The sequence below is a fragment of the Thunnus thynnus genome, chromosome 21 (assembly GCF_963924715.1).
Source record: "Thunnus thynnus chromosome 21, fThuThy2.1, whole genome shotgun sequence".
NCBI lineage: Eukaryota > Metazoa > Chordata > Actinopteri > Scombriformes > Scombridae > Thunnus > Thunnus thynnus.
The window spans coordinates 11,293,794-11,320,867 of NC_089537.1; the positions used below are offsets into that span (position 1 = coordinate 11,293,794).

Here is a 27,074-nt window from a genome sequence, read left to right on the forward strand (position 1 = left end):
TGATCCCAACAACATTCACTATCATAAAATTTGCTCAGAAACCAAACTATGCCTATGTACTGTTATTTGGCTTAGTGTGTGTGCCCATGCATTTGTATGTGTGTTAGTGCGTATTATGACGAGGGCCTGCTGAGTATATCTTGCATAGGCTCTCAGGATCCCTGAGGGTAGACCAGGCTCTTATCTCCTCAGGACACAAGTGTCATCTCCTCTCTGTCTTCAGCCACAAGCCTCGGGGCAGTGAGATGGAAGCTGAGATAGGATGTGGGGATTAGTGTTGAAGCTGCCGTTTTAAGATGAAATGTATTTTTTAGCACCAAATGGAAACTTTGAGGAGTTTTATAAATGTTGCTGGGATCTGATACTGCTGGAATTATCTGCAAGTAAAGAAATGTTTGAACGTTGTGATTCATGTAGACATCCCTCACTCTCTAACAGCAATCTCTGTCTCACACACAGTCACATACACACAATGTATACGCTCACATACAAATAATGACTTTCCCCTGCTGTCCACCAGGTGCAGATTGTGTGTATTTGTGTTGTGCTGTTGAATAGTTAGGGGTGTGGAGCGGTGTCTGCATTGGATAGGGGGGGCATCCGCTGTGGGGTAGAGCAGAAAGGGAAGAGAACAGGACAGGGCAGTTGCACAGAGCAAGTGCTACAAGGGCTGAAATAACACTGGAGGAAGAGACCGTTTCCCTTATACTAGAGAGTTTCCAATCTCAAATGGAAGTCACTGATGGAGGGAGATCGCCACAGGTCTAATATGGTAAATACTGCATTTATGCTTTTTTTAAGATAATCTAGAAAAATATATCATTTAAAATGTTTGAAGTGAGATCATACATGATTCAGCTTGTGAACCTGGCATAGCAGAACCAGCTGAGGATGGCATTCTCTAGTCCACAGACTCCCTTTGGCTGATATATCTGATGGTTACGCAAAGTTGACTTTTGTAACCTCGCTCATTCAGGGGAGGGGGTGATGTCTGCTGGTGATAACCGTGACTAATTCATGCATGCGTGAGTGGGTGAAATCAATTGGACGGTGTGGCTCAGTTGTTCGAAAAGTCACAAGTGGCGGAAGAGATAGTCATCTTGCCTCCCCTGTGCACTGGGTCAACAACAGGCAGCATTGTCTCTGATGTTGATTATGCATTTCTGAATGACAGATCTGCCTGATTATATTTTACTTGCCAATGTAATATTTTATTAATGAGAGAGGAATAGTTCTGGTTATTATTTGGCCCACAGATTTCTAACGTGATCATGTGATTATAAACACATTGTCAAACCTACTGCCTTTGTCAAATGACAGCTTCATATTCAACTTTGACTGTGGATACTATAAAGTCATCTCCTTTTAACACACCAATTAACATGCAAGCCCATCTCTGAAAGGTCATCTGGGGATTTGGATGAAGGGATTAGAGGAGGAATGCATCAGAGGAGGGAGGGAGAGAGGGATGTAGTAGCAATGAATGGGAATGGATGACTAGGGGATTTCGGTATAATGTCATTAAGGCTGGGGGAGACAAAGGATGATGGTCTGTCCACAGACAGCATACGGACTGAGTGCTGACTGGTTGATTGACAGGGGCTTTTATGCTTCAAAGTTGTGCAAAACTGCTGTGGCGTTTAGTTTCAGACTCACACAGGTGTTTTTTAATGAACTCTTGTAGTTTTGTGCCAGCTTTGGTAGACTATTGTCTTTGAAGAAAAAATATGTGACAAATCTTAATCTCATCTAAATTGATTTTCTAATTTTGGAGGGAGGACGGTGTTGTTGCAGTGTTTTGCTAAAGGACTTCAGCAGAAACACAAACTCATATTTGACACCAACGCTTACCACGTTAACTTTGCCAGATTCAATGCTCCAAATGAAATAACATGTCATAATGAGACAAGTTAAGTAAGGGGTTAACAGTCTGCAGAACCTCCATCTTGTGTTTATGTGTTTCCCATACAGATCAGACCAGGTAATTACAGTTAGCTCTATTTCCGCTCCCCAGAGCCCCAGCCAAATTAGCATCTTAAGTGGAAAGCCATGCTCACATTGCTGAAGTTTGTGTTTAAAGCCACACAAGCCTCCACCTCCAATCTTGTGTTTACATTCTTTCATGTCTGGAAAGACAATATAGAATGAGTGAATAAAACTTGTTTCTCTGGTTGCCTGTGTGCGTGTTCACCCTGTTTGTGTACATAAAGGAATGCATGCATGAATGCCTGCTATTGTGGTTGGACCCCGAGAGTGTTGTAGATGAATATGTGTGAATGTAAGCTGTCTTTGAGGCTTCCTGGCTTAACTTGGGAAACATATGGTGTATCATGTCATAGATCTAAAAATTTTGTAGCCCAAAGGTGAGAAAGAGCAACATGACTGCAGATATATCAGGAGAATGCCCTCTTTTTCTTAAGGTGAAAGCCAGGTCATGGTATGAGAAAGCTATTATAACCCCAACTATGTTGATTGTATAAGAAAGTAGACACCAATCAGTGGGCTTTGTGCAATCTGGCAGCAAGTGTGGTACATGATGCTCAGGCAACTTTCGAGGCTATGTCTATACTTAAGTCTCCATGAGTGACACAGCAGGCTCCTGACGGGAGCTACCATTATTCTTAACAATCATAATTTACTTTAATCACCCCATCTCGGCTCCTCATGTTAGTCTGTCTGTCAGGAACTAAGACAGGGGCCACATGATATAACATAATTTGTTCTGCTGCATGAAATCATGCAACATTGTCCGTTCAGTTAGAAATGGCTTTGTAATATTCAAGGCAGGTGACAGGTTGCTGGTTTGAAAGCAATGAAAAGCACCCATACTGTACACACGTGCACACGAGGTGCAGGTGCAGTGAGAAGTGAAATGTTGGCTTTGTTAAAAATAAAAGTGCAATGTGCTACATGTAGCAGCACTAACCTATAAATTTTGAATATTACATATATCGTGAAATGCAGATACACACGCAAAACTGACCTGAGCTGTCGTTCTGATGACAGCATATTGTTTGTAAGACCACAGTTGCATAAATGTTTTCAGGATGTCCTGGGTTCGGGTCAGATTTTCTGGAACAATGGCCTGACTCACTCATGCATGCACTCTGTCTCTCTTTGTATCCCTCTTTCTCTCTTTCAAACACACAAACACACAACACACTGACAACACACATTTGAACTACTTTCATCTTGTATTTTCTCTGCATGCATGGTTGTTTTCGTAATCATTGCTTGTCTACGTTACATTGCACTTGACATCTATTTAATATATAATTGCTGCAAGCAATCAGAAAGACAATGTGAAAACTTAAGGTACATAGCATCTCTGAACCACCCAATGTGAGCATTTAGATGAGGCAAAGTTATTTCTAGATCTGCTCTAACATACTGGAATAAGTATATGACCCAGGTCTTATAATAACAATCCACTAACACTGGCTGTAGCTCTTCACAAACAACCCACCGTCATTGTAATACACATTTCCTGATTTCTTTGACACTTTCAAGATCTGTTTTCTAGACACGTTCCTTCTCAAAAGGGTCTTTTCATGACTTTATAACTTGTCATAGTTCCATGTATAAGTTAATGTCGGTGTCTCAGTTCCACATTTATCATAGCTGTCAGAGCAAATGTGGTGTTCAGAGGGAGCCGCTGCTGAAAAAGCAGAATCACAGGCTGTACGGGATTGACTGAAGCAGGAGAAATCACTGGTGTGGAATGTACTGTAGGTGTGAGTGGGTCGAAGCAGGTTTTACAGTGCTAATCAGTGGTTGGCCTGCGGTTTTCACATCTGGACCCAAAAGCGGGAAGTGGTTAGCTGGGACAGGAAGTGGCTTTTGATGCAAGGCATTTCAGCAATATCATGCGTAGCCGCTGCCATAATGATGATCTCGGAGTGTGTGTCCATGAGACAGAGGGGCAGAGAGAGAGAGGGAGGAGTTCATTTGAACTAAACGGTCGACCTTTGGAGGGGACACCTCATTTGTCAGATGTGGACTGGTGTGGAGTTGTTAAACTTAATTACCCCTTTCCACAAGGAGGCAGAAGGTCTCATTTGCAATTTGCTGCTTTTACTATCTGTCTTTCCTGTGCAATTCTTCCTCAGCTGTCCATTGTAACATTTTTTCTGCTAGTTTGTTTCACCTAATTAGCATACTTAAGGCTATATGTAAGGCTATATGTAACTTTTAAAGAAGAAATGACACAATCTTCCTCTTGCAAATGAGTAGTTCAATTCATAAGCTTTAAACCCACCGTCTCTCAATACAATATACAGTACTCAGTGGTTTGCCACAACAGCCTTACATGGTCTGGTATGACCAGTAGTTTGTGGTGGCTACAACAAGCTAAGCTAAAGCTACAGTACATAGTTTTACTCAGGTATAGCTCGACCAATACTGGATTTTTTTAGGCTGATGCTAATATCAATATGAAGAGTTTAGCCAATAGTTTTGTTTTGGTTTTTCTAGATAAACACATAGGGACAATAATCACTCAAATGTAATTATTAAATTACTATGACCAAGATTAAGTGGAGCATTTTGCTGTTGAAGAAGTGCTCTCCAGTGGACTAACAATGTTATGAGGGCACTATTTTTAAATTGCCTTAAAAATATCTTTGGAATTTCTTGTTACTTACATCAACTGACATAATTACTGATATTACTGATATATAGCTATTAGCTGATACAGTATCTACTCTGCCAGTTTATCAGTCGAGCTGTGATATAGGCATTGATATTTCCATCTTGTGAGATTTATGCCTTTATGCCTTGGCAATAGTTCAATAGTAATATACTGTATACACAACAGCTACTTTATTAAGTACATCTGTGCAATCTAATGTAATCCAATACAACAACTCTGCCATAAATTTTACATGTACGGATTGTGTTCCTAATATTTTGTCCACTCCGTTAACATACATGAAGGGGGCAAAATATTAGGAACACTTTTCAATATAGCGCATTCCAATACACCACCATCCACTATGACCTCAATAGTAAACATAAAGTAGAATTATCACCTTTCTGACAATGTCAACAAAAACTGAAAACGTATAAGCTTTGTAAATGTAGAATTTATGGCAGAGCCGTTGTATTGGATTGCATTAGATTTCACAGGTGTGTGTACCTAATAAAGTCGCTGGTGAGTGTATATTGGCTTTCAGTGGGATCATATTGTGCTGTCATTTTACAAAATTATGTTTCTCTAAGTAGTGGTTCCAATCAAATTGTAATTAAAAACTAACACAATAAGTCACCAAAGTTTTTGTTTGTGTGTTTTTTCATGTAAAAGACAGTAAGCTCATATAATACGATAGTCAAGTAAACTTTTACACAAGTTTGAATGCAGGCTCTTCTTCCTCCGCTTTGGTATTTTAGTAAATATTGGATTACGCTGCCAAACCACTCTGACATAATTACTACCTACAGGTGAGGGAGGAAGCCAGTATGATTCAAGATTCCCAAGGGTGACACAGTAGCATTTTAGAAGACAGAACAGCAGTGTGGGAAGGCTGTTTGGACCCACCACCATTGAATACACTCATAAATCATTCAGTGTCCAGATAAAATTTCCCAACACATGTCTGGTTTCAAGTGACATGTTAACTCCATGTGACCTCCCTGTGTAAAGGCGACTATCATCATGTATTAACAGTATGAGGGCACATTTTTATTCATCTATTTTTAATCCCTTCAGTTCCACAGCCTAAGCGTATTTTAATGGAATTGCAGCAGTTGAGTGATGGCTCAGCAGTTTTGCCTGCTGTGTCAGGAAGCTATGAAGGTGCATCAAATAAATGTTCACACACAATGACTTAGCAAATATCATATGAATAGTGATGATTTGAAATGCTCTATTATTAAACAGAAAATGGTATTACATTGATGATAGCGATTAACATTATTATAGAAATTATTAAATAGGGGGTTGCAAGATGTTTGTGTCAGTACTCATTAAGCTCAAATACAATTATAAAAGTTGTAAGTAACCGACAACTGAGACTGAAGATACCTTCACATCTAGGTTCTCCTTTTAGCCTCTTTCTCCTCTTCTTTGGTCTGTTGTTGGCATTGAGCTGTTTCCATGGTTCTTCTGTTTTGTTTGATGACCATTTCTTTTTCCATCTCACCCTCCAACTGGCATTTCTTAGCCATTTGCTTTTCGTTTTCTCCTTCTCTCCTCTTTTCTCCCATCAGTCTTTACAGGGCATGCTCTCCTCCCTTCACTCTGAGCTTGACATTCAGAGGTACTTGATGAAAATCCAATTGCCCCACAGAGTTAGTCGGCCTTTTATCTTATCTGCATCATGCAATTGTGCGTGTGTGTGTGTGTGTGTGGTTATGTTTGCATCCTCACCAACATCTGCCGTGTGGCCATGTTCCCAACCCTTCTGCCCCCTGTCTCTCAGCGTCTGCCCAGTCTGTGTCTGCCAGCTCACTTGGCTGCCGAGTTAAACCAGTTTCGGCCGTGAAAGCTCCCACAAATGTCAACCACACTTAATGTAAAATGCTTAAATTCTTTATTTGTCCATAGGTGTACGACTGTGAGTGAACAGCAGCGTGTGCATGCATGTGTGTTAAAGATAACCTTGTGTACCTGGCCTTGTGTCTGCAGCTGCATTAGCCCTATGCCTTCTGCCAGGAGAGAAGAGCATTTCATAAAGAGCCCAGTGTTCACTGACCCCTCAGGTTCAGTCCCACCTCGTCCCTGTAGTGCAGATCACCTTACAGCACAGCACAATAGCTCAATGGGCTCTGTAGTCTCATCACATATCGTCTTATTGTAGCCCTGGCTTGAGGATGCCACGTCAAGCAGATCTAATTACAGAGTCGCAAACTGATCTGCAAGTTCTGATGACACAATTCCTGATTCGTAATTAGTCGTTAAAAGGAGTTTCTCGTTCATGTAAAAATGTTAATAAGCTTCCTTATTTCTCATCATTTTAAGCACTGTGAACTCGTGAGTTAGTACAGAGCAGTGTTAGATGTGTGAGCATGTATCAGTGACATGCACTTCTTTGCACGTTTGCATGGCTAAAAATCTTTTGTTTTATTTACTGTAGTTGTACTGGAGTCAAGCTTAAGGGCAAAATTGAAGACGCTTTATTCTAGTTCGTCAAAGAATGTGTGTGACTCATAACACACAGTGTTACAGTGTTATTTTCTAACTCTACCAAATGCATCCTATTAAAACTGTTTGACACTCAGTGGAAAATTTGAAAACTTGTGTTTCAAATTGTGTTTTTTGAAGAATAAAAAAAGTCATGCACGCACTGTAACATCTTGTGTACAGCACCCATGGTCTCACCCTCACCGTATTATATGTTTACATGTGCCTCCCCCTCCAGAGCAGAAGCCCCAAGCACGGCCCCAGCCCTCAGCCCAGCATCGGCGACCAGGTTGACCATCTCTCCCTGGCCTCCCTGGACTCATTGGACACCATGTCTGAGGCCGACGCACCCACAGCCTTCACTCGAGGCAGCCGGGTTCGTGCCAGCCTGCCTGTGGTGCGATCAACCAACCAGACAAAGGACCGCTCGCTAGGTATGCTGTGTGTTAGACCTTTGTATTGCTGATAATTCAGTCAGTTGAGGGAATGGATTTGCTTCGTTTTCAGTCTGAAGTCTCAAAGTGTTTCTTATCTGAATTAAATGTGAGGTCTTTTTACTTGTTGGTGAGAACTAAATGTGTCAGCCACCTGTTTCAGTTTCTCACTGAAAATCTCCAAATTGGAAGTATTTCACCACAGATAAGTTCCTCTATCTGAACTATTAAGAACTTATTGAGAATAAAGGCTGGAGCTTAAATTTTAAAATTGACATTGTGAATAGGCAGAGGTAAAGGTAAATTGACATTCATCCTGTTTGATAGCCTACATTTTGCAGCTCTTTTAGCATAATCTTGGTATAACTTAAGAGCTCTCTGAAATAACTTCTAACCACACAGTGATCTCACTGTTTCACCTCGACAGCCCAAGTCCTTCCCTCTCGGTCCATCTGTCTTCTCCTCTCCTCCTTCTCTCCTCTCTCCACCTCAGCTCACAGCTCCGCGTTAATTAGAATTCATTTCCTCTGTAGTGAAAGATTAGGGAATCCATCCACTATATGCCATCGTGTTATTGACAGGATTAGAAATGGGTCGTCTTATCAACACACATGGTGCTTCATTTGCATCCATATGCAGAAACGCTGTTAAGTTGTGCAGAATTAGGTTCCTGCATTAGGGTGAGAGTGCTGGAAAAAGTTTGAGAACTCTCCAAACAAAGTGTAGAGTCTGTAATTTTTTAAGGAAGATTGTCTTCAAAGGTAGCTCACCACTTAGCAAGGCATCTGATGTTGGATAATAGCAAAGTGTCTGAGTGGCACGCCTTTTGACCAAAGTGAAAATGAATGAAACTACAGGGTATCGTTTTCCACACTTTTCAGTGCCAGTAGCGTCTCTTGCTTTGCTTGAGAAGCAAAAATGCAAAACCCCTACAAAAACACTTTTAACACATATGCTTTACCACACTTGTATGCACATACACCCACACACACACACACACACACACACACACACACGCTCCATCTCTCTCTTTCTCTTTCTGAAAAACATCAGGACAAAGCGTTAGGACAGTGGGGGGTTATGGTGTGATGAAGGGGGAGGAGAAAAAAGGGGCACCACTTTACAACTGTGTCCCTCCCACAGTCTCACACACACGCACACACACACAAACACACACAGACACATGCTTCGCTTGGTCCCAGCAGACATTTGGGGCACCCTAGTTTCTTCTGCTTGTACTGTAGGAGTTGTAGCGTGGTCTTTTCCAGATCATCACAAGACTCAGCAGAAAACAGGAAATCCTAAAAACCCCTAATGTGAGTATCAGATTCATTCTAGAGCGTTGCATCTGCTGTGTAGTGTATTTAAAAAACATTTATACCATAGTTGTAATACAGTAATGTAGCATTCTGCAGCTTTTTGTGTTGTTTTTTAAACTTAAAAATACATTTTAAGAGATGGAGGAGAATATTCTTAGCTTAACCGCTTACTTTAAACTTTTGTGCCTCACTGGGGAGATGGAAAACTTTTCAAGCTCAGACAGTCTGCTGTGCTGTGCCCATTTGGTCAGGAAACCCACTGGCCATTTGCTTCCAATCCTGAGTGAAACCAGGCACTCAGGAATGTAATATGACTCTTTGTTAGAACAGAGCTATTCAGCTTTGTTGTCGCTAATAAAAGTGATGTTGAAGAATTCAAATTTTCATTATGTGTGCTCAGTCAATGGCACTTAGTCATCACACTCATTCGCTTTAGTTGCTAACATCTGGGTGAAAACTGGCCAACTGTTAACAGAAGAGCTCTCCAGGGAAAAATGAAGTTATTCTGCAAATGGGCACTTTGTTAAGTTATTACTACCCAGAAACCCAGACAGACCAGAAAGCGCAATGGATAGACTCAGCAGTTTTATTTCCTGGATTTGCCCTCTCTCTGTCTCACTCTGTCTCGTGGAGCATGTAGGATCTTGTATAATATTTCACCAACATCTGGTAGCTTTTACTGGCTTGGTCCTTTTATGAGGTTACACCGAGTAAAACCATTGCTCCTTTCCTTAAATCCAGCTATTTTCAGTGTATTTGATAGATATAAAAGTGAAATGTATCACAAGAAGTCTTTTATCTCAGCAGTTCATAAAATGTGACTTTCAGGATGGTTCTCATGAAATATGACACAACATAATTAGAAGAGAAACTGACTATTGTTGCTACAGGTAATGCCTATTAAATTTAGTACCAGGCTCTTTGGAGCAATGAATTAAAGAATAGAAATAGAAATAGAAATAGTTTTTTTTTTTTCTTTTCCGTGGCATTGTTTATACAAGTGCAGTGTGGGCGTGTCCATAAGTTTTGTGGAGAGACATCTGTTTTTCTAAAGCACAGTACAGAGGCCACACCCAGGGTTCAGAGGTTCAGCCTTTGGTCTTTTTGATGCACAACTTGTACTGTTCCACCCCGAGCTCATAGCCGTGCCGCTGTCCCCGACTCACGTTATAAATAACTAAGCAATGGGACAGGAGTGGAGTAGAAGAATTAGTTCAATAGCATACATCTTGCAAATATGCTTCTGTCAATTTACAGTACTAGAGAGCCATAGAAAAGTTTTTTTTATCAGTTCAAAGCTTTGTGCCGCAATTCATTGTAAGCATTCATTTTGAAGCCCAATTCATAAGTCAAAGCAATTATTTTCTAACTCACAAATGGTGACTGCACAGGACAGGTAAAACTACCAAAACGCTCAAGGATTTTCATTGGGCAGGAACAGCGCAGGCACAGGAAAAGGTGTTGTTTATTTTGGCTGTGTGGTGGAGGTAGTTTGAGGTTCACCCAAACAGTAATAAGCATGTATTTTAGTCTGACCAGTTCTGTTGTGGCACTTTTTTTTTATTGTCAGACTAATCCTAAAAAGATCTGCAGACAAAAAGCTATTTAAAAAACTTTTTTTCACCAGCTTTTACTGAACTAATTCTTAGCAGTCAGTCACTCACTGAAGAGTAAATGCCTTCCGGTGGTTTGTAATTTGAAGGTTTTTACTGTTGAGTAGCTGCAGGAAATGTGTTTGCATTCGTAGATTAACACTGCAAGGAGGGATAAACTTCTTTATCATCCAAAACAGTGCGATTACAATCTGAATAGTGAGAAGGAGTGAAACAAAACAGTGTAACACTACTCAAACAAAAACATACCCCTGTCTTAGTCTTACGAAAGATTTCCATCAATTAAAGTTAGTTCACTCCTGGCTAATCACCCTGCTCTTCTTCTCTCTGTAGGTGTGCTGTACCTGCAGTACGGGGACGAGACCAAACAGATCCGCATGCCTAATGAGATCACCAGCATCGACACAGTCAGAGCTCTGTTTGTTAGTGCCTTCTCGCAGCAGCTCACCATGAAGATGTTGGAGTCTCCTAGTGTCGCCGTCTACGTCAAAGACGACATGAGGAATATGTACTACGAGCTTACTGATGTCAGGTAAAGATGAATGTTTCGACGTGTGCATATTGTATTTTCTCAGTCTTAGTTTGACAGGACATCCAAGGTTCATTATGCTCCATAGTTTTACTCTTCCTCTAAAGGGCCTTTCCTTTTCCTCTCCCTGAGCTCTTCCTGTTTAAACTCCCTTTGTACAGGAAGTGTCACTGGCCAGGAAAGGTTTTCACTTCCTTTTTACCCCATGTGAAAACTCATTAGAAAGAAAATCATTTGGAGATGGGAGCCCTACGGCAGAAAATGTCTCTGATATACTCAAACATACTGAAGAGCATTCTTGAGAGACTTGGATGACTTTCCTGCCTGCTGTCCTCTCTCCTCTGGTGAAAGTTTGACTTTGGAAAGTTTGAGCAATGTTAGCTTTGTCGTTTTACACTTTTTGAGGCACATTTATGCTTTTCAGCATGTAGTTTCCAAAGTATTATGTTGTGTGTATATCATTTACAAGCACGGTAACAGACACACACCCATATATTACTGTAGCTCACTGCTTTTTTTTGTTCCTTGTACCTTGTACCTTTCTGGTTTGTTATTCAGCAGCATATCTTATCAGTAATACAGTAGATTCTATGTGCCGACACAGTATACAGCCACTTGTTCTAGTTGTTTTTCATAAAAAAACATTATTTTTGAAGACAGAAGCAACTTTGCCCCTTAGTCTCCGGACTTCCTGTTCAAGTGTGATGTGTACTTTGTGACGAATTCTTTATCAGGGCTGTAAAAAAAATTGTCTCGTGGTTCCTCAAGGTTGATACAGGTGTCCAGGGTGCAGCACCGTAGTGAGAGAGTGAGACCTATTTTTGTAGTCGAGCCACGTCTCAACACAGTATTAGTCGATGACTTTTGAGATTTAGAGGAAATGTCACATTACAGAGGGTTGTCACAGCCTCAGTCAGGATATGTGCCCTTGGCAGTGCTGCTAAAAAGATCCAGGCTGGCGCATGAACGCCCACGGTCTGATGGTGATGTTTGGGCTACCTTCTTACCACTGGACACCTCTTCTCCCTACAGGAACATCACAGACCACTCCTGCCTGAAAGTCTACCACAAAGATCCAGCACAGGCTTTCAGCCATGGGCCCAGACCTGCCAACGGCGACGCCAGGGTGAGTACAGTCGCTAACAAAGCAGTGAAAATGATTGTCTCGTTAACAGCAGCAGCGGCGGGAAGGTAGCCAGACTTGTTGCAGATAGAATAGTGAGCCCAGCCTCCAATTCTTCTCACTCTCACATCCTGTTTGCAGTTAAGGGAAGGAATGTCCCCCTGCCTCTTCTTAATCTGTTCAGGGGGGTTTCATATTGTTCTCCTGGGGGCCTGGGATTGGGACTCGCCTGTTCACTCGGGTGCAGCTTGCTTAAGGGACAATTCAACTCAGTTCTCAGGACTATTTTCCTTGTTCATTCTTCCTCAATATCAGCTCTATTCTCTTTCTCTTGTTCTGATTCCAGCATGTTTGTTTCCTGCTGATGTAACAAAAGTAAAGCCCCAAAGAACCCTTTCCTCGAATGTTCCTCCTCAAATCCGCCTCCCTAATCCACCTGACCCTTAATCTAACCCTATCCTCTCTGCCCGCTGCTGATTTTCAGGCAGCATTGCGACACTATGGTGATACTGCAAAAATTACATCAACCTTAATCCCATTGCCACATACTGTATGTGTCACATAAGTGTAAAGTGAGATTGATAAAGGAATGAAGAGGCAAACATGATGGTTTAAGAGGTTTTGCTTCAGATGGCATCATGACTTTGAGGGGCTGCAGAAATTCCTTTTATTCTCTGCTGCTGTCAGGCAAGTTGCTTCAGCTGGCTCTCTGTGATGGGGTCCTTCAAGGGGAAGTGAACCAAAGACAGTTAAGAAAAAAAATGGCAAAAAATATACGAATGAAAAAGTGAATTTAATCGCGCAAAGCGACGTGTAAGAGCAAGAAGAGTTGCAAACTGGCAACAGTAGGAGAACATGAATTGTGACTTGCTGAATCGGCAAGTTTGAAAAGTATAACTTGCACTGGATGAATTGAAATGCATCAGGCAAAGAGAAGCAAGGCCACATTACAAGGGAACATGTGCAAATATTGTGAAACCGAGGCATGAAGTAGAGCCGAAGACCGTTGTTGTCATGAATAGTTCTGTCACTGTTTAACCAAGCAGCAGCTGACACGAAGACTGCATGTGGTTGTTGGGTGTGGAGGTTAAGTTGGTGAATTACACAGAACGGGACCTTTGAAAGAAATTTGTTCGATGACATTTGTTGCAGTAATTCAAAAGTTTCTGCTCTTATGGAAAGCTTGTGGCAAGCTGCCCTTTCCACACAAAAATATTGACAAGTTTTAACTCTCAGACACTCAAACACACACACAGTCAATCACAGTCATTCCAGACTCCTGTTGTAAGCAGCCGCTCTATTCTTGGCAGCTGTAAAGCTCAGTCTGCAGATTGTTTGTTTGTTTGTTTGCCTTTTAAAGAAAGCTCAAGAGAAACTTCTTTTCATAAAAAAACAGAAACCCTGGCACTCAAAGGAAAAGGGCAAATACTACAACCTAATGAGCTATACACCTGTTCAAACACTTTCGAGGGGGGCTACTTCACATCTGTTTGGGCTATTGAGTGACCTCTTGTCTTGCAGGAATGTCGGGCCTCAGATCAGATTTAAAGTATCATCCACAGTTACCTCTGTTATTGATTGAAGCTTTCTGGCAAGTGAAACCCAAATAGAGCTGTCTCTGGTTATGAAAACAGCAATCTTTTCTGTCAGTGATTGATTTAAGATGGACACACTTACTAATAAGTAACTTGATATAGAAAATATGCAGCTGGCGGTTGAAATATGGTGGTATTTTCTTGCATTTTTTAAGCTTTTTTGTTGTGATGAAAAATCTGAAAATGTATTGAAATATAAATATGTACTTACTGTATGTAGTGGATTGCTTTGTATTCACTGAATAGTCAATAGTGGCTGTCAGAGGTGATGTTATGTACACATAGCTGGAGGAGATATTTTGTAAACAGACGTTCAGTTATTGGCCAATCTGCGATCTGTTCTCCATTGGGCAATTAAACTATTCTTTGTATTTATTAGACTATGACAATTGTTATGTTTGTCTTGTTTTTATTCACAATTATCATAATTGACAGCAAGTTCCCACCATCTTTTTCATCAACAACACTATTATGTATATAGCAGCATATTACATCCAGACATGCAGCTGGAAATGCTGACACACTTCTGCATGAACATTTCTGTGAAGCTCCTCTTTATCTGTTTAGCTTGGCTGCCTTTGAAGCTCTGCAGTTTGTGAATCAGTTTAGGAAACCTCTCCGTTTTTTGACATGGCAACTATGCACGTTCCTACCAGACATGCTGCCCTCATTATTGGAAGCTTAAGAGCACAGTGGAAACAGAGCGAGAGGTCTTTAAAAAAGTCCATGGGTTAAACTCAAACCAAATGTTCCCAATATGGCCTCTCATTTGCCTGACATGGTCGCTCATGTGTTTATTTTTCAAGCCTTTACTCCTCTGTTTGGTCTCGAAGCAGTGATTTGTGCATGTTGCACAGACAAATACAGGCTGTCTTTATAAAGTCTGTGTATTTGTAAGGATATTTAAAGAATAAATCGTCTTCCAATGGTGTAACATCTGTTTGGGATTGACAAGTGATGCCTTTTGGTGAAAACTGTTCTCATAAGGCAGTCAGATATGTTATTTACTGCTCCAAAGAATTCTTGCACAAGAGGGCAACTTTTCTTTTTATGCGCGTGGGCATCTTGGATAGTGAAAGTCATTAGGATTTGATGATGGTTTGCAGTGGTTTTGTGCTTTTCAGATTTTCTATTGTGTATTTTGCTGCCTGGTCAGACTTGTTGCTGCCACATTTATGGGCTTCGTGCTTTCTCTGCCAGAGTTTCTCCCTTTTTTTCTTTTGTTATCACAGCCAAGCCTGAGCCCTTTGTTACTGTACACTTTGAGCAGCTGTTGTTTTCCAGCTCAAACACGCACACACGCACACAGTGGTACTGTAAATGTCACACCAACTTTATTTTGCTCTCCACTGTATTAATCTGGACCGTCACTGAGGAAGAAGTAAGAAAAAGCACAATGTCAGAAAACTGTACCTGAGGTTTTTCATAAGTTGAACCTGTATTAGGTTTTGACTTGTCTTTCTAAGTAGGTGTAACCCATGAGTCATACCTACAACGAACAATAGCTTGTTTGTTTGGCAGGAAGAGAGAATTAGGCAAGAAAGAAGGTGGATTGGATTCTTCTCTGCATGTGACACTCCTCAGCACAGTGTTATCATATCTGACACATCACATGTCCACTAGTTATATCACTGTTTACATATTGTATATTTCAATTCTGCTAGTTGGCTCTGGTATATGTTTGCTAATATTGGGGTACATGCAGGTCTTGCAAAGTCTTGAAAAACATTGAATTCTGTTCCCTCAAAAAAGGCCTTGGAATTTGGTAATTGGTTAATCTATCCAACAAATTCTCTGCCACTTACCTGGGTCCAGGTAATTAGTGGGAATTATTATTATATACAGCTGGAAAGTACTGATACAGATATAATTATAATTGTCTATAATATCATTTTAATTTAACAATTCCAGGCCTCATTGTCGCTACTGGTTTTCCATCATTCTTTGAGTGACATTACTGTGAAAAGGGTATTAAATTTACCTGTGTATGTAAAATGAACTCAAGTTTGGAATAAATAAAGTCACCATGTTGTAGCCATGCTAATAAGTTCTAAGCTGGTATAATTTCTATTGTTGCCCTTTATGATTCCACAAGTTTGAACTCATACTAGTCTATGCCTGTAATATATTGGTAATTTTGAGACGCTCTTTCTGAATAACGGCCACTTTGGGCTTAAGTGATAATAGTAGATTAATGGCTAATGATAACAGACAGTAACACAATAGTAGAGTATAACAGTAGCACACCTAGAGGATGTGGTTAGCAAACTGAATCTAATGTCAGTTTCACAGCAATACGGTATCTGCTGTATCTAAAGTTAACGTTAACTAAGCTAACATTATCTAACATAGCTATTGTTAGCCAGCATAAGCTCCAGGTGATACCAGATCAAGTGAGGTTGTAGAAGCAAAACCTCTGAGTGTATTAAATAGATCAAAGATTTGTTTTACTGCTTATGAATTCAGTGTTTCAATTGTAAAAACAAGAATGTGTTAGTTCTTCCTTAAAAAGTGCTTTAAGTAAGCTGTCAATATGAAAGCAGAGTAAGTAATGCAATATCAGATAAAGGTATGAAGAAATACGATAAGATGTTTATTTACAATTGTTGTGAAACCTGTCCCACCTCATTGTTTGTAGTTTTGTCACCTACAGCCCAAGCACACATATATTTCCCTTAACCCGGAAAGTCACAGTGTTTAAATGAGTTCAGGTTAATGTATGTTAACCTTCAAGGTTCCTTTATGGGTGGTCAGACTAAAGAACAGCAGCCCGGATTTGCTAATGGTTTACACAGATTATTGCTTGACAGATTTTGTTGCAAATTAACCAACCACCCTCTAGCCCTGGAGGTGCACATGAAAACTCTTTTTAGTTCATCTCCAAGAGAGCAATTGAGCTCACAGAGATTTTATAAAAACTAGACTTTTCATTCAATGAAAGAATCTTGTGTTCTTCTATTGTAATATTGTTTTATAGATGCCTGTGGGTATAATATGGAGGACTTTGAATGAAATACTGTGTACCAGGGGATAGTGGCCTTGCAAGTAACTATTTTTTTACTTCTGTAAAATTTTGCTGACAGTGTATTTTCTTTGAGAAGCAACAGTGTAAGCTAAGTTAGATGGATGTTTTTGTTTCAAGGGCAACTTCATCTCAGAAACACAGGATATATACAAAATAAACAGCAGCTGAAGCTCTCAAACAGGCAGAGGTATGCAGTCGGGTTTGACTACTCTTGAGCTTAAATAGAGGGGGAGGGGTTCTGGGGGGGCTTTTGTATTATTTGGAGTAATATCTAGTCAAGAGAATAGTTTATAATAATATGTCTGTATGCTTTTGTGCTTTTCCAGATGCACGGTGAGATGGTGCATGCTGGCCGTGATGGTCAGCACCCTCTGAGACAGCCCCCCATGGGTCCGCCAGCACACCATCCCATGCAGGGAACTCTCCCCCCCTCTCCCCACTCCATGCCCCCATCACCCTCCAGAATCCCATTCGGTCCACGGCAGGGCTCTATACCCGGCAGTGCCACCATTCCAAGGGACCGACTGTCTAACGCTAACCCTCCAGCCCGCTCCATCTCGCCCTGTCCCAGCGCCATCCTGGAGAGACGGGACGTCAAGCCAGATGAGGACATGGGTGGGAAAAGCCACAGTCTAGCCAGAGGTAATGAGGGGTTGTATGCAGACCCGTACCTTCTCCAAGAAGGAAGAATAAGCATGGCAACTGCCCATGGACCACACCCAAACCCTGGGCTTGATGGTCCAGAGCATGGCATGGGGGGATTTCACCGTGCCTCTATCCGCTCCACAAGCTCTTATAGTGGACCCAGCCCCACAGACTCCATTGATCACCCTTCCCTGTACAGGCAGAAGTCCAGAAACAGCCAGCTGCCTACTTTGGGCTCCAAGACTCCTCCCCCATCCCCTCACCGGATGGCTGAGGTACGGATGATCGACATCCATGGCGGGCCTCCCCATGCTGGGCCTCCCCATGGTGGGCCTCCTCATGGCGGGCCTCCCCATGGCGGGCCTCCTCATGGCGGGCCTCCTCATGGTGTTCCACCGCATGGTGTTCCACCGCATGGTGTTCCACCACATGGTGTTCCACCTCATGGTGTTCCCATGGAGAGAAGCTCACCTGTCCGCCAGTCCTTCAGGAAGGAGGAGGTAACAGGGACCAAGCCCCGAAACAACATGGGATCACCTGTGGTTTCAGACATCCAGGGTCACCTTCAGGGGCCTATCCCACCTGCCAGTGACCATCAGACACGGTAAGCCTCAGGGGATCAGACATAATATAAAATGGGCTGGTGAGATTTTTAAAATTAGAATTAAGACACTGCATGGGAGCATGAACTAACTCTGCATCCCAGTTTCACCCTAACCAACATGCCCTCTCACTGTCTTGAGCACCAAGATTTGCACATTAAGTACAGCAGACTAATGCACATGATTATGCATCTCTTTGGTTTGTGTATACAACCAGTTCTGCTTATCTGACGGTTGTTTTCACAGTCTCTTTTCAAATTCTGGAGTTGACAGTTGATTATTATTAAGTGTGTAGAACCAGACAAAGCTGCCACTGTTGAAACAGGATAGTATCTTAAAACCCCATTAGCCTACTGTGTATTTTTACTCTGTGACTATTGTTCTAACAACAATCCCTCTGTAGAGTCTATTCAGTTTGGATAATTCAGCAGTCATTTTGGTACCTGGGTTAGCTTTGTCTACTCTGACTGAGGGCACATAAACATAAAAAGAGAGCAAGAGGGATGCTTGCCACTTAGCCAACTAAACATGGTCTGGAGAAAAGGGAGGTTACAGGGGGTATGTGCGTACCTAGGAGAACCAAAGAAAATATTGACCAGGTTGAAAAAGTATTTGAAATGGCCCAGTCAGTCAAACAGATCAGGCTGGACCACCTGTGCAGCCCAGAACCCCCCCATTAAAAATGCCCTGGGAATCTGGGAAAAGATTGGAGGAATTTGAATGGGAAAGTACTGCACTTAACTTTCAACATAAACATAGTCCTAACACTCACGGTTCTCTAGCTGTCAGAATTTATTCATGTTAAATATGCTGTATGACACTGAGGTTAGGCATTGTTGTGTTCACATAGACCTAGTGTCTGTCTATTGTCTGTAGCGGGGCTGAAACCACAGTCCCCCCTGTGTCCTCAGCTGGCCCTGTATCCTTCCTCAAGATAAACGATGTCATCTGAAAACAAAAGTTGCTCTATTTTCCAACCTCTAGGCTTACCAAGCAGTCTCAGTGTAAGGTTCCCTATTCACCCCTTTGGTGTTTGGCTTTCTTAAGGCAGTGTAATTTTCCAATTGCCCTTTCACTCTCCTCTGAGTGACCACCACTTGTGACACACTCTTGTTTTATTAAAAAAAAAAACAATATGACTCGAGCACCCTTGATGTCGAACTTAAGGGTTCGTTTTTATTCTTGAGTCGTCCATCTTGTTTATTCCATTTGGCCTCAAATTTTTTCTTTTTGTGAAGAGACTGACTGACTGCTCTTGGACTGTTGTAATTCAGAAACTTTTTATTTGACCAGAGTCATTATTTACACAGGACTTGATTGCAAATTAATTGCAAAAAATCTCCACTGTGTAATCCACCCACCAAATAACAAAAAAGAATTATGGTCAGGTAATTAAAAACAATTAATTATTCTGTTACAACCCTCCCATGCTCATTCTGAGCTAATATTTGCTCTATTGGCAGCTGTAATATCCAATAGGCCTCAGTGTTGAAAGTAGAATTTTCTGATGTTTCTGCAGAGAGCGAATGAAGGCTATGGAGCAACAGATTGCCAGCTTGACTGGTCTTGTTCAGCATGCACTTTTAAAGGGGCCAAACACTAGTGGCACCAAGGAGCCTTTAAGGTAAGCAATCACAGTATAGGATAGAGTGAGGCATCAGGGGAAACGGAGCTTCGAATGAAAAGTCTGGCTATCCAGGCAGAGTGGGAAAGATAAAGTATCCCTTCTATAATGGCCATATCAAACACTCAGGTTAAATAGCATCTGGTGAAGAGGAAATAGGTTTGACTGTGAATCTGATCTTAAAGTCATTTGCTCCCTAGATAAATGGCCACTATGTATGGTTTATCTGGCTGCATTTCAACTCTTTGCATTTCGATCTTCCCTGTGGAGACCTTGTGTTAATGTTTGCTTGACAGTTAGTATAAAAGCTCTGTGACTGCAATGACTTTGTATGTTCATATGCTATGTTAAACACTGATGAAGCTTGTTAACATCATTAACATCATTTAACCTCTCTGGTTTGTCAGTGTCTCCCATCATACTTTTTTGTAATGTGTTTGTCCTTACTAATACTAACCTTTAATCCAAATGCTCCAAAACACTTTTTTTTTTCCCGTCATGAAAATCCCGCTCTGATGAATTTCTTTCTGGCTGCAGTGAGAGACCACCGAAGACATCATCTCCAGCCCACAGTGCACATAGCTCAGGTTAGTATCACTGTTGCCCTGTGCAATTTCATGACTTTTTTTTTTTTTCTTTAAAACAAGAGTTTTAGCGCCATAATGTCTTGTGCAGACAAGCCCACACATCAGTGTCAGTCAACAGTCTGCAATGAGCTGCGCTGGAGGGAGAGAAAACAAAGTGAGGTTTCTTTGCTTGTCATCGGTTCATATTTCCTTACAGTCCTTTCCCTCATACATCCAGTTTAATAGGAGTTAAGAGACAAGGGCCAGCAGAGCTAACACAAGTCCCTCAAAGAACTACTTACCGGAAAACAAGACGCTATTACTTCTCAAGCCTGCTATGATGATTCAGCGATTCAGTCGGCTCTGCAGTGGTCTGTGGGCAGATCTAGGTTTGATAAAATATATCTGCAACCTCACCAGTGACCGAAAGAAAACACAACGCTGTTTATGTGTCTTGAGAGCTAATCTCATCTCTCATGACACATTTCATATGTAGTTTTAAGAGGGATTTTCATGTCATGTTGTGCTTGAGTGAATGCTCAGATCATCAGAATAGTTTCAGTATGGTCTTTGATCTCACCAGACTGCCTCTGTGTCAAACAAGAGAATGCAGTGGCACTTATTTTTGAAATCCCTCAAACGCTTTTTCATTGTCACTGCACAGCTAGAACTTCCTTTGATGGACATTGTCTCCCCAAGGCCCCAAACACAACCAGCAGTGTACATTGTACTGCCTAGACCTGTACTTCAGGTCTAGGCAGCTGTCAGGTAGCTTGTAAGAGAGGCAGGAATGAATAGAGTTTTGGGATTATGAAGACAAAAGTTTGTTCTCTCACTGCCCCGACAGTGCGTGAGTCTCTGCGTCAAGGGAGCTTTGAGTGCACTCTGAACATTCCCTGACCTATTGTGTGGCTCATGGGCAGGGACTTTCTTTAACATGAGGTCCATTGAAGAAAGTTAGCATTGGGTGGGAAACATATTTTCTCACTTGCCTTTATTAGTATCTAGCCATGCATGTAGTTGTTTTTTGTTTGTCCACATTTTGAGATATCCAACTCTGAGATTTCTGCCTCCACCCCATATATAGCATTAAAAATTTAAATTAAAAAAATGTAACTCTCTTCATGTTCTTTAATATTCCACAGACCTTGGAACTGCTCTCTACAAAAACAAAAGTAGTAAGAAAACTGTGTACAGCTTGTTCTATAGATTATCTAGAGTAAAAGGCACATTGTTTCTAGAAAGAGACACTGCTGTAATTTCTTTTAAGTACAGTTTGTTACTGTTGTAAATTCACTTAAATTTTATTAGGATAAAGGCATAATTCCCATAGACATATCTCAAAATCTGGACAATCAAAACCCAAATGATCCACATTCCTAAATACCACTAAGTGAGAAAATGTTTTCTCCTTAAATGTTGAAGTCTTCAGTCCAGATTTGGGTCCATTTAATGACTGATATTAAATTAACTCCATCAGATGACCACAATCTGTGTGTAGATGTAGACTGAAAATAACTAAAGGTCATCAAAACTCAAACTGCAGTTTCTGAGAGTGGATTGAATTAGATTATTATTTTCGTTGGCCATTTAGAGACTCTGGCCCAAACCACAAATATTAACTCGCCCCGTTTCCATGGTTTCAACCTCTTCTCCCTCTCTAGCGGTGACTGAAATGCTGAAATCAGTTGACAGAGATTTCAGAAGTGCAGGCAAAATGAATGTGCTTCTTGTGCAGGAAAAAGACGCCACAGAGAGTTCAGGCAATCATTATTAAACATAAGAAACATTAAGTCAGACCACTGTGTTGCCAGGGAATATGTGTTTGCCGACATGTACAGTCTAACCAATAATTATTAGTCAGACAGGATGGCAGAGTCTCAACTCTGTCTGCACTCCTCTTAGGGGAGAATTATGCTTTTGCTTTTATGTACTCTCACATTCATTTTAGGTGTATTTTCTATAGTAGTGTAAGGGTAAGAGTGTATTTGGAAGGTTAAAATATTCTTGTTTTATGTATTATTTGGGTCACATTTTTCAAAAAATTAACCAAACTTGTTTGTTTTTTTTCTTGGTCCAGGTGGTTCCCCAGTCTTGGCTCCTAAGAGTAGTGTAGCCCCATCAGACAAGGGCTCAGTTCCTCTCAAAGTCAACCTCCTGCAGTTCAGGAAGAATGTTTCTGACCTCAGGATGCAACTGCATCAGATGAGACAGCTGCAGGCAAGTCCTATTTCTCCTTTTAATGATTTGATGCCCACTGTCTGATATTTAAGCAGAATATGTACACACACGCTTTTTCCTGCTCCTCTAATATTTCATTCCACTGTGTGCATCCGCTCAGCTCCAGAACCAGGAGGCATTGCGAGTGCAACTGAAGCGGGCAGAACAGGAAATCAGTGTTAAACTTGCAGAGGCAATGCGTCGTCTGGAGGACCCTGTTCAGAGGCAGAGGGCTTTGGTGGAAGAGGACAGGCACAAGTACTTGGGTCTGGAGGAGCGTGTCCTTACACAACTTGGGTAAGGCTGCTCAAGATGCACTGATTTACTGCCGTACCAGCTGCTGTCTTGTATATAGTCTAAATAAATAGTTGATTCACTAGATTCAGATAATAGAGTCAGTTGTTTGCATTCATGACTGACTGTTTACTGTTAATGATTTACTTGGGTCATTACTGCTCTCGTGAGGTCTATTGTACAAATGTTTAAGCTCATTCAGTACATACCCATATGGCTCTTGTCAAGATGCTTCCACTTAAAGGAAATCCCCAAAAGGCTTCATTTTTTTATCAGCTCACCTGAGCTGTTCACTCCCAAGGTCTTTGACAAGCCAACACCCTCCAAATTACAGTCCACAGGTTTATACAGGCAAGCCATGCATGCCTCTCAGAGACAGCCTAGAACAATGGACCCAACTATGGAGTAATTATTCACTACTCTGCTCTTATTTTAATTTACTTGCCTCCTCTTGCCAACAGGGAGCAGTAATTGAATCTTTTTTATTTGGATGTTTACAGGCAAGGTCAAACAACATTGTCTTGCTAGACAGCGGTGAACATATGCTCCAATAAACACAATGATAGCAGCTCATGGAGACTGGGAAATGAACAGGCGGAAATCAGTGGATTAAGCTCCCTTGGTATCTAGCCAGTTGTGAGTCAGCAAAACATGGCTGCTGGCACTTGAAATAAGGCTTGGTAATAAGGGCTCCTTGGCTTTAAGGCCAGTGGGAGAATGTGGTGTGAAAACCACTGACCTCTCAGGCGGAGAACCAAATCTATCATGACCTAAAAGGGCACATTTTATAACTCTGTTGCAACAAAAAAAGGCTCAATACTTTTCAGTTCTGAGAATGGTACAATGTGGAATAGTTTGATAGTAATCCATGGACAGGAATACTGGCAATAGCAAGAAAATAAATTATTCTCAGGTGGTTTAAATAGGATGGTTTGTCATTGTCAGTGGACATTATTGATGATGGTGACGAAGGTACCTCTGAGCAAAAATACAGAGCAAGTAGCCTTTCACAAACTCACTTTCAAGTCACTTTTCTGAGTTGCAGCAACAGTATTTCAAACTCTTCTCATTTTAAGTCACATTCTTGGGACCCCATACTGTATGTTTCAGTTGCTCTCTCCAATACTATCTTAAAGACTTAATTAGGCTGTCTATAAAAGCTGCCTGTTATACCCTGACACACACAGATACACATTATGGAGATGTAGTGTGTCTGTTTTCTGTCTGTGGGAAGCTTGACAAAAAAGGAAAATCTGTTTTCTTTCTCATCAGCTGGAATTTCCCATCATCATTCCTATTACCAACAGGCCATGGCGTAACAGGGCATTTAACACACTGCCTCCTTATTGCCTTTCCTCACTCCCTTCAGGGGACCTCTACAAAAGAGTGTTTCTCAAGGGTACCTGGCCACAATGAAACACCATTTTAGTCCCTCTCATGCAATCCAACACTGCACACAATGTTATCGTTTAGTGCATTTCCCCTCGGAGAAGCAAGTTTTCTCGAGCACTGAGATGGCTGTGAAGCATCTTGATATGTTTTCTATGTGAGGAAGTGCTCTCTCATCAAATAAGCCCTCGTTTGATGTGTAAACATTTGTGGTTTTGGGATAAGATCCAATTCAATCTGGTCTAAGCAATTTGATTTGGACAGAAAAGTGCACTGCTTAGTGGAAAGTTTATTAGTCTGTATTAATCATTGTGCATATTCTGCATATTATCTAATTTTCTCTTTTTGTAGATCATGTCCTTAACTCTTTGCCTAGTTAATGTCACTGTATGATCTATAAGACAAATGATTATGTCCTGCCCCCTGGTGTTTGTTAAGAGTAAATGTTCATGGTTGTGACAATCTTTTTTTATCTATCTCTGTTATCTTTCAATCAAATTGAGTCCCAGTAGATGAATGTCAGTATAACAGGAAAAAAATGCATCCAAGTTGGAATTACATAACTACAATGAGACATTTGATCATGGACTTTTTATGTAAATAATTATTTGTTTAAAAGAGGGAGGAAGAGTTGAACAGGTATTGTTGTGCCACGCTTCCATTCATTTTTATTTTTGTCCTTGAAAACATGCACTTTTGTCAAAATTCTTTGGATTCACTATCTGAATTTTCTCCCTCAACCCAAAATTTTTTGTCCTTTCATTCCATCCGACATGTTTTGGTTTCTGCAGTGAGCTGGAGCAGTACGTAGGCTCTCTACAGAAGGACTCTGCAGCATCACACAGAGTGGTGACCCTGAAGGATGTGGAAGAGGGGGCAGTGACTCTGAGGAAGGTGGGAGAATCTCTGGCAGGACTCAAAGGTAAGATGACAGAGAACATACTAATACTGGGCTGTGTATATCCAGTTTTTGGTTAAATTTAATGGTTTCTTTGATTATTGATATACAAGACAGTGCCTAATACTCAAGTTCTTCCAAGTAAGTGTCTTATTGAAATTACAGACTGACACATTTGTTTGTATATTATTAGTCTTATACTTGCCTCTTGTTAAACATTGGATATCAGCCAATAGGGCTGATATGTTGGATGTCTACGAACTCTCAGACTCGATTCTTATGTATAAAACGTATCATAAAACTGTATTTTCTTCTCAAAAGTTATTTACTTGTGTAATCATTCAATAAATGTATTTCTAAATTTAAATTCAGTATTGTATCTCAATGAACAGCTGTGGTGAGTCAGCCTTAAAGAGCTGGTAACCCTAAAAATGTTATTAATAAAGTTTATTGAAGAGTTGTAGTGTCATGATAGTCTAAATGCGGACAATGCAGAGAATAATTGTGTACTTGTAAAGGATTAAATGTTATTTTGCACAAGATATCAACTATCAGCAGCTTTGAAACAAAACTTCTGTAAACTTAAAAAACTTACTTTGCCGTAATAGCTGTTTAAAAAATGCATGCATGTTTCTCTGTATGTGTTTCCACAGGAGAGTTTCCAGCCCTACAAACCAGGATGCGGGCTGTGCTCAGGGTGGAGGTGGAGGCCGTCAAGTTTTTGAAGGAGGAGCCCCATAAACTGGACAGCATGCTGAAAAGGGTCAAGAGCCTGACTGATACACTCAGCAGTCTGAGAAGGTAGAGGAAAGATAAAAGAAAGAAAAAAATGTCAAAGGAGATAAAGTAGGAATCAAGAGAGGAGGTGCTGGAGCATAGGGGAACGGGGAGAGTGAGCGATGGGGAATGGAAGATGAAAACAAAAAGCGCTCCACAGAGCTACTCACAGGGGTCTGTGATGTGGGAGATTGTACTGTTTGATTACGCGGGCAAGCTGGCCTTCATCCCATCAAAGAGGTCATTCTGTGTGGACAGAGGAGTGCGGCGTCAAATTTGATTTACTTTTCATCGCCTTCACTGAACCGATAGGTGAATTAATTTGGTGGACACTGCAGAACTTCATTCCCATTTTAATATGTCACAGACACGAATCTTACTCTTGAAGTTCTCTCACTCTCCCTCCATGACTTCTTGTCTCCGTTGCCAAACCATAAGACGTTGCATCATAGCTTTCAATGGCATTTTCAACCCTCATGTCAGAATTAATTAGCATTACTTGTCAACTTTATAATAAGGTTTGATGTATTTTCAATCTGGATGAAAAATCAGAAAGAGCATAAATACTAATTTTGGTTGTAAAATAGATTTCTATCAATGTTGAGTTTTGTTATAGAAAGTAGTTTTGTGGTTATTATGCTAAGAGAACATTTGAATATCTTTACTGGATTTTTCTGCAGGTTTGCATCACATACTGTTTCTCTTATCTCTGCAGATGTGCTACTGAGGGCCCTCAGAAAGGACCTGATCCTTTGGCTAATGTCCCAGTGGACAACAGCCCTTCAGCAGCAGCAGTAGCAGAGGCCCCTGCTGAAGCTCCCTCAGCATCAGTCCAACCTGGCTCCACAGCAGACCCACTGGAACCCCAGAGCTCCACCATCAGATCAGAGGTGATGCCTTCCTCCCCGATGGTCATCCATCATGTCCAGAGCTCCCCGGTCCACATGCAGCAGTCCCAGCAGTCTGCAGCCTTGACCACTCAGCCCAGTCCTCCGCTCACCCCTAGTCCCACTCATGTTCCCAGTCCCAACCCAAGCAAGAGTCAAGGCCGGGAATCTCCCAAGGGGGCAGACTCAGATCCACCGAGTCCTGCCCGTCATAAGAAGACACATGGGAACCCGGTGAATAATGGCAACGGCACTGCCAACCAGGTTCTTGTCATAGAAGAGCTGCAGAACAGTCAGGACAAATGCAAAAACAGAGCTATGTCCATAGAGGTATGCTTAGTCACCTGCCTGATGTAGTTTGGTCTTGATTTATTTTTTAATCCGACAAAGTAAAGCTGTGGTGATATTCAGTCT

General features: G+C 41.2%; 1 protein-coding gene across 23 annotated transcripts in view; it reads left to right on the plus strand.

Annotated features, from left to right (window-relative positions):
* Positions 1 to 27,074, plus strand: part of si:ch211-285f17.1 (sickle tail protein homolog) — a 113,805-nt gene that overhangs the window by 78,005 nt on the left and 8,726 nt on the right. For 13 of the 23 annotated variants that reach the window (XM_067578275.1, XM_067578271.1, XM_067578272.1 and 10 more), the window contains exons 3-14: positions 6,208 to 6,288; positions 7,359 to 7,554; positions 10,820 to 11,018; positions 12,048 to 12,141; positions 17,085 to 18,007; positions 19,525 to 19,629; positions 20,167 to 20,216; positions 22,276 to 22,415; positions 22,537 to 22,712; positions 24,890 to 25,020; positions 25,650 to 25,797; positions 26,489 to 26,990. In XM_067578275.1, the coding sequence (XP_067434376.1) occupies positions 6,208 to 6,288; positions 7,359 to 7,554; positions 10,820 to 11,018; positions 12,048 to 12,141; positions 17,085 to 18,007; positions 19,525 to 19,629; positions 20,167 to 20,216; positions 22,276 to 22,415; positions 22,537 to 22,712; positions 24,890 to 25,020; positions 25,650 to 25,797; positions 26,489 to 26,990 (2,745 nt within the window). Of the gene's footprint in view, positions 1 to 613; positions 773 to 6,207; positions 6,289 to 7,358; positions 7,555 to 10,819; positions 11,019 to 12,047; positions 12,142 to 17,084; positions 18,008 to 19,524; positions 19,630 to 20,166; positions 20,217 to 22,275; positions 22,416 to 22,536; positions 22,713 to 24,889; positions 25,021 to 25,649; positions 25,798 to 26,488; positions 26,991 to 27,074 lie in introns of those variants that run through there. The other 10 variants (XM_067578268.1, XM_067578284.1, XM_067578287.1 and 7 more) reach the window with 5 other exon arrangements.